Source organism: Astatotilapia calliptera, chromosome 8 (genome assembly GCF_900246225.1).
Source record: "Astatotilapia calliptera chromosome 8, fAstCal1.2, whole genome shotgun sequence".
NCBI classification, from domain to species: domain Eukaryota; kingdom Metazoa; phylum Chordata; class Actinopteri; order Cichliformes; family Cichlidae; genus Astatotilapia; species Astatotilapia calliptera.
The window spans coordinates 8,423,458-8,435,604 of NC_039309.1; the positions used below are offsets into that span (position 1 = coordinate 8,423,458).

At 38.9% G+C, this 12,147-nt stretch overlaps 1 protein-coding gene across 1 annotated transcript; it reads left to right on the forward strand.

The window, feature by feature from the left end:
• The first annotated feature begins 1,511 nt into the window (after positions 1–1,511).
• Positions 1,512–8,796, forward strand: prph2a (peripherin 2a (retinal degeneration, slow)). Its single transcript, XM_026178267.1, has 3 exons — positions 1,512–2,783; positions 4,114–4,360; positions 7,524–8,796. The coding sequence occupies exons 1-3, from the start codon at positions 2,203–2,205 to the stop codon at positions 7,725–7,727; spliced, it is 1,032 nt and encodes a 343-aa protein (XP_026034052.1). The 5' UTR covers positions 1,512–2,202; the 3' UTR covers positions 7,728–8,796.
• Positions 8,797–12,147: the final 3,351 nt, after the last annotated feature.

Genomic DNA, 12,147 nt, shown 5'->3' on the forward strand with positions numbered 1-12,147 from the left:
TAGGTATTCCCTTGTGTAGCTGTTTATGTCATAAACTCCCATGCAGAGGGAAAAAAATACTGCACTGAAGAACAGGTAATATGCAGTTAAAAAACAAGTTTGTGGACATGGGTTAGTCACTGACCCAAGAACAAAGTAGAGCACCCTGTTGAAAATACCCTTCTTACTAAGTTACTGATAAAGTTTCAGTAAGACTTGACCAACACTGAAGGAGCTCTAGCTTTCATGTGCTCTCAAAATGTGTTTTCTGATGACCATAAAGTTCAGGTATAATTAATTCAACCATTTTTATATTGAATAATTTTTGCATTGAAATATGTGGGGGAAAAAATGGGAGTAGTGTTTACAGTTAATGTAAAATGTGCATCTTTTGAGAGATTATATAGGTTTTCTTGCAGAAGGAACAGAAAGTAAATTGTTATTACACAAAAATATTAAGACACCAAGTCTGAGATTTTTTATTTTTAAGTCTGTTATAGTTCAGGCTTTGTTTTTATACCGACTCTGCCTTTTAAAATTCCTGCCCACAAAGGTAATGCAAGTTACACAAAATAAAGGAGGAGGGGGAAAAATAGTAAGAAAAGAAAAGATCTCTGTGTTTGTATTTTATTTAAAATGCAGTCTAAGCCATTTAAAAATCCAAAAAATAAGAAGGAAACAAAATAGAATGCTATGGAAAAACGGAAGATAATAGAATAAATCGGCAATATAGAGTTAAATGGCTCCTAAAATTTAATAAAGCAAATAAAATAAAATGGCTTAATAAATGTAGTTAAAACAATCACAGCAAATATCTCATAATATAAAATGTAGTGGACAGTCCAGCTTTGAAATTAAGCGCAATAAAGAGTATTTTTTGCTAAACATGTGTCACATTATCAAGAGTTACTGCATGAGGTAGAGAAGAAAGAGCTTTTGGCAGCTGCTTCCTAAAAATATCGTTGCTCACTCAGGTTGTAGGCAGTATAAGACACTACTGAATAAACCAGTAGTGCTGTGAAATATTCATTTGGCCAACAGTTTAAATAAATCATTGAATACCTGGTGTTAGCATGACATTCATGTCTATGACAACTGCAAACTTATGATTATAACACATAAATATTGTTAGTGAGACAGCGCTAAACACGCACAAAGGTTTGATGAAAGACATTGTGAAAAGAGCATCAGGAGATTGGGCCTTCAGTGTTCCAATTGCATTTGGTAAACATTTAGCAACACTGCAGCTCTCACATCCAGCCACAAGGAGAAAGAAGAATAGACCGTTCAGGGAAAGGCCTGGCTTTGATCAGCATAAGTATCTGGCTCGTGTATGTGCCAGACACTGTGTTGGTTCTAACTGCCAAGATAGCAAATGACAACAAGAACATCAATGAAAGCAATAGAATATTTTTTATCAGCTTGCCAGACAACGTTTACTGCAAACACTGAATTTTCATGTTTAATAATGTTTAAGCAAAATTTTAATTTGTCCAGTTTGTCACAGTTTGGTCTTGATTTATTAAGCAATTACTTCCAAAGTAAAGTCATAGTGGGGCTTTATTAACTCAGTGTTTTTGATTCGTTGTGAAGACATCTGGTTTGTGTTGAGCTTGTGGACCCCATACCTATGAATGATTAGGCTTTATCATTAGCCCTACTGTCATGTCCATTACCTTTGTCAACCATCTGCTGAAACTTGTGCTGCTCCTGATGTGTTTGATCAAGGCAACCATGACCACATGAACACTCAAACCAATTATGGCCCCTGGCAGCAGCTTACGATCAGGCTCATCTTCTGTAAATTGGATCAGGGTGCTTACAGGGGCTTAGCATGACGTACTGCAACTTTGAGTTTAATCATGAGGATCCCCGGCCATCCTCAACCTCTTTGAGAGAACGCAACATTAGCTTCTCCTGTAAAGGTTTGAAGAAATAAACCCTTTTGAACACTGAAGTTTAGGACTCAATGGTGCAGAAGAACCTTTAAAATAAGGATCCGGTGCTGTTCTCCTGAGTTCTTTATAGCGGTTCTTTTGCCATAGGATGGATTACAGTCTGAGCTGACTCTTCTGTTCTTTCGGACCAGCCAGAGGACATACTGATTACAAACAAACAGGGAAGTGCAGGTTAGCATACTCAAGAACTTTATCTAAACCGAAGTGGAAATCTTGGAACTCCTGCAGTGTTTTTTACAAGCAAGGACACATCACAGATTGAAGAATGGCTTTGTTGCCAGTTAAGTTTGATCTGAAAAAGCGAGTAAAGTTGGCTCAGACAGTCTGGTTCATGTACTGGTTTGCTGTGTTGGCCGGCGTGTTGGTCCTCAGCATGGGTCTGTTCTTCAAGATCGAGCTGCGAAAACGCTCTGAACTTATGGACAACAATGAAAGCCACTTTTTGCCCAATCTGCTTATTCTCATGGGTCTAATAGCCTGCAGCATCAACGTCTTTGGAGGCAAAGTGTGCTATGACTCACTGGACCCCGATAAGTTTGCAAAGTGGAAGCCCATGTTGAAGACCTACTTGGTATTCTGTGTAGGATTCAACGCCCTGCTGCTTGTCACGGCCGTGCTGTGTTTCTTGATGAGAATCCCTATGCAGTTCACCCTGGCTGAAGGGTTGAGGAACGGCATGAGGTACTACAAGGACACCGACACACCGGGACGCTGCTACATGAAGAGGACCCTGGACTTGATGCAGATTGAGTTTCGTTGCTGTGGAAATGACAACTACAGAGATTGGTTTGAGATTCAGTGGGTCAGCAACCGCTACCTGGACTTCAGCTCAAAGGAAGTCAAAGAGTAAGTGACAGAGATTTTTTAAAAAAAAGTTAAATCCTTTATTGTTGGCCTTAAAAGTTGCAGAGTTATTTAATGTGGAAGTAAAATGAATGTGTTTGGATTGCCGTTGAACCTAAGTGCACCAAGCTGCTGAGGTGGGGTGATCTGTGCAAAGTTAGAGTTCAGTATAAGTGGATTTGAAATGAAGGTAGATCAGATCAGGCGTAATACTTACTTTCATCCACTGAGGATTACCATAGCAGAAACGGTGACTGCTATAGTTCATAGCAGAGATGTGTTCTTGGGGTCAGAGAAGAGATCTGGGGGCATTTATATGTGAAGATCTGGACTTTAGTGAATGGTTGCAGAAAAAGATACAGTCAAGTCCCACGAGAAAGCTTTACACTAGCCTGTTTATGTCTCGGCCAACCAGCACCACTTAACTTTTTGTAAACAATTTTGTGTGCCGGGACATAATTAGTGTTTAATCTCCAGGATTACAGTGTCTTGTCCTTCATGAACCAGTGTCTTGTCCAATCAGCAGAGGACATGGCAGCACTCCAATAACAGCACTGCCAGTCAAAAAAAGTGTAGCCAGAGATGCTCACATTAGCATAAACTAAGGACAACAGCGTTATCATGAAAACAGGAAACAGCTATGCTTTAGAGCCTTCTAATTGGGCAGCATTTGGGGTCAGTGTTGTTGTGGTGCCATTACAGGTTTTTGTTGTACTTATACATGCAAGATATCACATTCACTGCCAACTTTCTTAGTAACAGTAACTCCAGAATTATTCTACATCATAAAGTCTCTGTGCTTTTGACCAACAAGTTGTCTGGGTCATAATTCGGAAAGCTCAAGTAGGTGGTGACATTTCTTGCAATAACGGATACATATCTGACACCCCCCAGTTCTTTGTGATCCAATTACACTTGTCTTTCCATTGACCTACTACTCTCAATCATAGTCAAGATCAGCTACTCAGACTGAGCAGTGATTCTAATTTCAGTGTTTGAGTGCCTGCCTTCTTGCTTCTCGCAGTTGTTCAGACCTTAATATGTACTCCTTGAGATAGTTTGAAACAGCAGTGTATGATGGAACATTTTAGCTGACGACTGAATGCCAATTCAGGCTAGCTTTGTGGAGGTTGGATAGCTGATTTAATGTTGTTTATTGTCAAGGTAAGATTGTACTGCAAAGTATAATACAACAACTTTTGACCTGGAGTAATGTATGGATTCCAGTTAAATCTGAACGAAGGGAAGTCTAACACAGGTGTGCTAATTCAAGTAACAGCCCATTCCTGGCCTTCAACATCATCTTCCCCTTTACTGTTCCTCTTCTTCCTAGCCGCATTGGCAGTAATGTTGATGGCCAGTATCTGATGGATGGAGTGCCCTTCAGCTGCTGTAACCCCAGCTCCCCCAGACCCTGCATTCAGGCACAGATGACCAACAACACTGCCCACTACAGTTATGACCACTACACAGAGGATCTCAACGTGTGGAAGCGGGGATGCCGCGATGCCCTGCTGTCCTACTATGGTGGCATGATGAACACCATCGGAGCCCTGGTGATACTGGTCACTATGCTGGAGGTCAGTGCCACAGACTTACTTAAATATATTAACTGAAACAATGTTCACTTCTTAGTTGGAAAATGTAGCTCTTTTCAACTTCATTTAAAAGTTAGAACAATCCCATGCACTATCCACTGCATGGAGGAATGGAGATCGTGCATAAATGTCTAATTAAGTCTTCTACTGTAACATTGTCTCTGTCTAATGTTGGTTTTGCAAACAGTATGTCCTCATTAATCTATTCACATGGAAAGAAAATAAACAATAGAGGGGACTGCTTGAGAGCTGTTGAGTGTTTCCGTTGTAGTGGGCGTTTTTTTTTAAATACCCCAATTGCAGAAGTGACCTTAATGCACAAAATATTGTTGTTGTCACAACTATTACAGAAAAGTATATATTTCCATGTCCACTGGTGGAAGGCTTGTTTGAAGATACAAACAGCTGGTCTTGGCATATCAATATCTAGAAATAGCAACAACCTTGCTGATAGCTAAATTGAAGCCAGGCAGGTGTGTTAGTCATTTTAATCAGAAATACAGAGTTCTTTGGAGCACTACTCTAGCCTTGAAATCTGTTGGTGGAGCCTACAATAGAAACAACTGATAGGTAAATGGGCACCAGACAATGTTTTCCCATATTCCCAATGGGCTTAACATCCCAAGTATTCTGAACAGGGAAAAGCCTCATTTGAAATGAGAAATAGTCTGGAAAATTGTTATGTTCAGAAAAATAATACAGATAATTCAGCCTATTCGATCTGACAAATCAGAGATATTTATGTGTCTAAGTGTTTTCTAGCAGTACTTCCCATTTTTTTTTATATCAACAAAGACAAATTGGTTAGTCTGGCAACTGGTTAAACTCCCCTTCTGTCCTTAACCTACGACTTCAGTCCAATTCACTTTCATGCAGTAGGTTAGACAGTCTCTAACAGGCCTAGCAATACATTTCAGTTTGCAAGAGGCACTTTGAAGAACAATTGGAACTAAATATGTTGATTTTTTCTTCAAGGAAAATCAGTTCTCAGTTTATTTTTTACTGAAATTCTCGAGTTACCTCATCACATTTGCTCCAGTTTCATAGTGGGCCTAAAACAATAGATACCAACTTATAACATTCCTGCACACATTAAGGACCGCAGCTTCCCTTGTCAGCAGATAAAAGTAACAACAGCCTTCTTAAGTCACAAATATTGTACCTGTATCCGACTAGATTTTATTCATTTTTAAATTGTTCTGCATTTTTTCCTCAGATCATTTTCAGTTAAATGACTGAAATTGAGAGAAAGTCTTTAATGTCCAGCTAGTAGGAAGTCAGGTGAATAAACATGCAAAGCCTTGACCTAGTTGGCATTTCTTCCATCAGTTTCCTCCATCCCTGCTTCTTCCCTTCTTTCCACAGTCTGCCCACGCTATCAGTAATACCCACTTACTGCATCTCCTTCCCAAACACCGCTATCCTCTTTACCTAAATATATTTTCTCCTGCCCTACTATCGAGATACCCTGTGCCACCTTTGGCACGATTTAGCTCACCTGCGGTTTCTCACCTGCTACTTTCTACCTAAATCCTGTAACAGCCATGTGTGTCCTCTTTCCTCTCTTTACTTTCTCCTTGGCCTCCACTGCCAACATCTGTGGTTGTTTGTAAAGCCAAAATATCTGCTTATGATTATGCAGAACAAATAGACATGTACAGGTGAATCCTTGAAGCCAGTGACCACAGCGATGATATAAATTGTTTGGGTTCCTGCATCACCTTGAGGAGACAGTAAATAGAGCCATACAGATAACATCTTTGCTCCAGAAATCCAGCAGACAATTGTTTGTTGTAAAAACACAGCTTCAGCTAATCAGATGCACGCTCGGAGGAATCCAAGATTTAAAAGAGGAGTTACGCAAGCATCTCTGTGCCGACACATATGGGTTAATCTGCAAGAGGTGACAAGGAAATACTTATTTCCAGGAGTCTGATCTCCTGATCTGATGTCTCCATTTACAGTAACTGGATCTTAACTGTCCTAATGAGATGTTATCCCTATAGGCTATAGATTACTTCAAGAATTTAAAAAAGCTCCTAATTTCATTTTCCTTGCTTGAATATTTGCCTTAACACAACATATTTGCAGTATATTACACAATTTCTGACTCAGATACATTTATTGAAAGATGTAAAGTTGTATCATCTTTTCATGTCCTACTTATAAAAACCATGCAAACATTTCTAAGCATTTAGAAGATATTCAAAATAATAGCTGAAGATTTTTTTTAATTATTAGTGAAACTGGAGTTCTGAATTTAATATTATAACACTGGAAAACATCAGATATTTTCCATTTTTGCTTTAAAATTTAATTAAAGGATTTATTAAATTATCTGAAAGAGCATTATTAATTACATTTCAGCTTAAGTAATCAGAATTGTTATGCTGCAGCAGATTTTTAGCATCCATGAGTGCTAAAATTCACTACGTACAACTGATGCATTACAGTGGACCTATTATACCTGGTTTGTTAAATTAAAGACAACTACATAGCGGAATTATAAGAATGAGGTCATCCCACATCTGCACTGAATGCTCCATTTTTATACTTTTGGATTTGTGTGATGTCTTAAAGAGGGGATATTCAAATGTGGGCATCCCACACAAACAGCACAGTCTGTGAACACCGCCTATTACTCCAATCTTCTGCTTGGGCAGGGCAGCCAATCAGAGAAAATCATGCATCATGCAGCACCAAGACCCAGTAGAAGATAAAAAAATTTTTTTTAGCTGAAACAAGCAATGTTATTTAAGTATAGTCCAAGAATAAAATATGGAACTATAGATGAGTAGAACAGGCCCATTAATTTGGAGCTGAGCAATGGTGATACTTTTCCTTTGCTCTGATTTGAAACTTCCAGTAATGATGAGAATACAGATTTTTGTCTAGATATCCTCTGATAATTAGCTAATTGTCTTGATAATATTATGTTCTAAACCGCAAACAACATTTGTTTAACTTCAATTCAATGTCTTCCTTCATATAATATCATTTTTCTATCTTTCTGATTAAACTGGAATTTCAATCAAATTATTGTAGCACAAGTGTATAATAAATTCCCTTCTTAAACGTTTTCTTTCATGTGGCATGGCTACATTTCACATTAAGTTTATCAGATCTGTGTTCCTGTTCCTTGCAGGCTAGTGTGACTGTGGGCATGCAGTATGTCCACAGCTCCCTGTGTAACCTTGCTAATCCGGAGGATCCAGAGAGCGAGAGCGAGGGCTGGCTCCTGGAGAAGACAGTGAAGGAGACGTTCACTGACATCATGGACAAAATGAAGTCCATGGGCAAAGGCATCAAGGTGGAGGAGGGTGAGCCAGCGGTTGAAACAGTGAGCTGAGCTAGCGCCACCTGAACAAACTGACCCCACTCCCACCTGAGGAGAAAATCAAAGACATGTGAGATTTTTCTACCAGCATTTATTTTGTAGGCCTACTCATATATTTGGTTATGAACTCATTAGAAATGGACGTGAAAAGATCATATTGCATATTCATACTTTGATAAATAGCAGCTGGATGGGTTTTTAGTTTTGGTTTTCCCCAGTAAAACAACCACCAGCATGGTTTTTTGTTTTTTTGTTTGTTTTTGCACCAGCATGTTTTTAATTAGGTTTACAGTTCTGCTTTCTGACACTTTGTGCATTTTTTTCTCCAAAAAAAGTGCAAAGTTATAAATCAAGTAAATGTTATATGTATTGAAAGCATGTAATTTTCTCCTTTATTTTGCTGTCACGTAGTTTGGCGGGGATGGTGGTTGCTATGCAATCCCCCCCTCTCATGGAACCCAATGGTGCAGATTGAAGATATTTAACTCAGGTTTTGCAATGTTTTATTTTTGCTAACCCGTCTAGGCTACTTTATAGTCAAAGCAGACAAATTAACCCCTCTGACTTGCCTCCATTTATACTCCAGTTCACTGGATAAGCAGCTGAGATGGAGTATAATTTTCAATTAAATGAATCAGTCATGCATGAACAGTGCAACACATGGATCAAGACTGAGCATGGGAATCAGGAAGTTCAGAAACATGGGGTGACTCCAAACCTGTGGCCTGAAATTGGCAGCTAAATCTTGGTTCCTGACCCCTGTACTGTAATCTCAGATCCTCTTTGATATTTCCCTAGTGCATTCAGTATCTGTATATTGACATATGTGTATGTACAGTATATAACTTTGTATATGACGTAGAAAAGATGAAAAATTACTTTTTTAAAAGAATGTAATTAAGTTGAATCTTTTATTTGAATCAATGTAAAGTTGTTTTTCTTTTTTCCAAATAATTTTCTTGGCTTTGTGTGACTGTGTAGAGGAGAGATTATGCTGACTGTATACGCGAATAAAGGATATTAGAGACGACATACAGCAGTGCAATGATGGCGTTGTGTTGTCTCGACCTTGAGTCATGAGGCATGCTGTGAGTGCCACTGGGTTCCTTATTAAGCCAATAGGATAAGGCCTATTAAGGTATTACTGCTTTCACATGGCCATGGGATGACATTTCACATGCCCAATGTAAGGACATGTGTGTACAGTATGTGTGTGTGCTTGAGGAGGAGCTATGCACGGGATGCATTCTCAAGAAACATGCAACAAATGTTACTCTCACTTGTTCTTTTCTTTGGTTTTATGCACTTTTTGTGACTTAAACCTACTCTAAAATGAGGTTTGACTTCAGAGGGCGCAAGTCGGAAAATCCTTTGATCTCTTTGGTTGATATATTGGTAAATAATAACCTGTAAGGTACTCTTTATCCATCCTGTTGAAACTAAATCCGCTAATAACGTGTGTATCTGAATCGAAAGCCACATGTTCTCAAAACTTTAGCCATGAGGAATTACGAGCCATGATATTAAAGCCAGTGTGGTGTTGTTAGAGCAGATGTGAGGGAGTGCTGTGAAGAGTCAGCAGGAACGGCAAAGAAGCCAACTCTGTGCTGTATTTTTGTTGGACCAAAGCACATAACCAGCGCTGAGTAGATAAGAAGCTTAATCGGCTTTAGATTAGCATGAACCCCTCGACCAGGTGAGCAGGTGATGTCCTGCTGCAGGATTCGAGACACGAAAGACAGAGATAGAGACAAACAAGGGAAAGTGAAGATCAGGGTGGTATGAAAGAAAAATAAGGCACCACTTTATTGAATTTCTTTCTTCTTCTTTTTTAAATATGTGAAATTAAAGTAACTTCTTGAAGTATCACATAAAAGCATTTATTATTCATCAGGTAATCACTGACATTTTAATGTTGGGGCTTTATAAAATGTAGTAGTCAAAAAATAGCATTGCAGTTCAGTATCTAAATGCAAGTTCTTAATTTCCACTAGAGCTATAGTGTCAAGTATTTAGCTGAGTACCTAATCAAAAATAGCATTGCAACACAGAGAAAGTACTCAGGTGCAAGTGAAAATACTACATTCAAAAGTCATAATTACACAGCTTTATTGTAGGTCTTCACCCAACATTATAAAGAGGTTTGAAGTGTTGGTTGTGATTGTGAATGTTGTGATTTGGCCCGATATGAATTGAATTGAACATGACTCCATATAGGTGTTGTATTACTGAATAATTGGATCATTCTTGTCATTGTCAGTTTTTAGTAGTGGAGATATTTTTATGCTCTTTAATTTCTTGGATGATTTAATCTATTAAAAAATACATACTTTATTAGAAATAGATATGTTTTGTCTGTTAAAATGCAAAGTGAAAAGTAATTGGGTGGCTAAATTATTAAATGGACAAGAAATAAAACATATTGGCCAAAATTGGAGATATTGGAAGTAAAGAACTGTGCTGACTAGATGTAGATACTTTGTTTCCACCCCTGTGTTTATGTTTCTAATGGCACACTCATATTTGTTTGCATACTGCATTAAAAAAAGCATCTTCTCCTTTTAATGGTAATACACCTGCAGAATATGTGACCATGCAAACAAGGTTGAGTATTGTCTTCAGACAGTGAGTACTCCCTCCCACAGAGGCAGCTTCTAAACTTTTAATCTGCTAAGAGCATCCTATACGTCGTCTGTATTCTGCTGCTCTCTGTTGGTGACTGCAGGTAACCAGCTGTGACCAAATCATGCTGACCGTCATGTTGATCTATTTAATTAATTAAGTCCAGCAGTGACAGTGTGACTGTTCTGTGACAATGTAATCTGTAACAGAACAATCACGCTGCCACAGCTGTTCTCATAAGTACAGCTAACTTTTATAATCTGCCTCTTTCGATTTATTTTATTTGGATTCCAAATTTCATATTTTTCGGTGGCAAACTGGGTGCTTTGTAGAGCTTTAACTGAATGATTTCATTTACATTAGAAGCCCACAAGAGGGTGTCTTTCCATCAGTGATAATGCAGCAGGCGTGGCCTTCTCATTGTGGAATGAAGAGGAACTATATTGCTTGAGTTTCGTTTAATTAATCTGTTGACAATTTCTTTAAAAATAATTTAGACTTAGAAAAGAGAAAACTGTTTAAAAAATGACACCAACTTTTTGAAATTGTTAAGTAAATAACCTATTATTTACTTCCTTCCTCATAAAATAGTTTGCATGTAAAACATCAGAAACCATTTTCAAAAAGTTCATTCCAGGCAGCTGCTCTTTCAAAATGTAAAATATAACATGCATACAACGATATGACACAATAACTCTTATTGCTGTAAAAGCTGAGACACACTAAACACATCGAATCAGTTATTAAAAAACAAATAAAATGAGAAAAAAATGGTCATTTCTAATTGGTGATTGAAATTCTTCCATCCCAGTGAGACATAAGAAAATATGCAGCAGTGTTGGAGTTCTTGCTATGTAAATACTTAAAAAATACTAACCAAGCCCCCAGTCTCTCATATATGAGACTTGTTTAAAAATCAGTGCATTAACAACTGATGCTGAACATTAATTATTCATAAAGGAGTGGCACTTATGAATACATGCAAGATTCGAGGTGTTTATTAATTATTTAACGCGATAATGAACATGCAAGGTGTGATGTGGTTGCAGAGAGGCAATGAGTGACACGAGCTCTAATATTAGCCCGTTGACCTTGACGCTTCTGTCAATGGTCAGGGACGCTAGCTGCTATCACATCTCACTTTACACTTCACTATGGGCCTGAATAAATATGGCAGACAGAAAGAAAAGCAGAGAGAGAAAGTCAGAGAGAGAGAGAGCGAGCGAGAGGCCCGTGACTGGTAGATGTGTGGCCTGTTCAGAGGGGCATTGTTAGAGCTATGAGAGGACAATGCACTGCCCCCGCCCTGAATACTCGCCATACCAGCTGACCAGCCATTACCAGCACTGCTGCACCGTTACAATTCCTGCTGCTCGGACACACACAAACACGTACACACACGGCCTCAATCATAAGTTTGGTCTTACAAGGAAAAAACACACTGTGTGTATAACACTGGAGAGAGGAGAGAAACCAGGTGGGAGGCCAGCACCGCCTGACAAAAGGCTTAAGCTGAGGCATGCATGGGCACACAGACTGTGTCGCCACTATGTGTGTGTGTGTGTGTGTGTGTGTGTGTGTGTGTGTGTGTGTGTGTGTGTGTGTGTGTGTGTGTGTGTGTGTGTGTGTGTGTGTGTGTGTGTGTGAGAGAGAGAGAGAGAGAGTGGACGCAAACATGCGTGTGATTTACAACAAGTTAAGTTTAGACCCTCGCACCTATCTGTTTCTTCAGCAGTAACATTTCTCCTGCTGGAGCAGCAGCAGCAGCCGTAACCACCCACAAAGGACAAATGCAGCACTCACACCATCT

Excerpts from the sequence above, each read along its gene's own strand:
- prph2a (XM_026178267.1), top strand. The coding sequence starts at position 2,203 with ATGGCTTTGTTGCCAGTTAAGTTTGATCTGAAAAAGCGAGTAAAGTTG. Across the intron at positions 2,784-4,113 it reads AGCTCAAAGGAAGTCAAAGA|CCGCATTGGCAGTAATGTTG; the intron begins GTAAGTGACAGA and ends TCTTCTTCCTAG. Across the intron at positions 4,361-7,523 it reads TACTGGTCACTATGCTGGAG|GCTAGTGTGACTGTGGGCAT; the intron begins GTCAGTGCCACA and ends TGTTCCTTGCAG.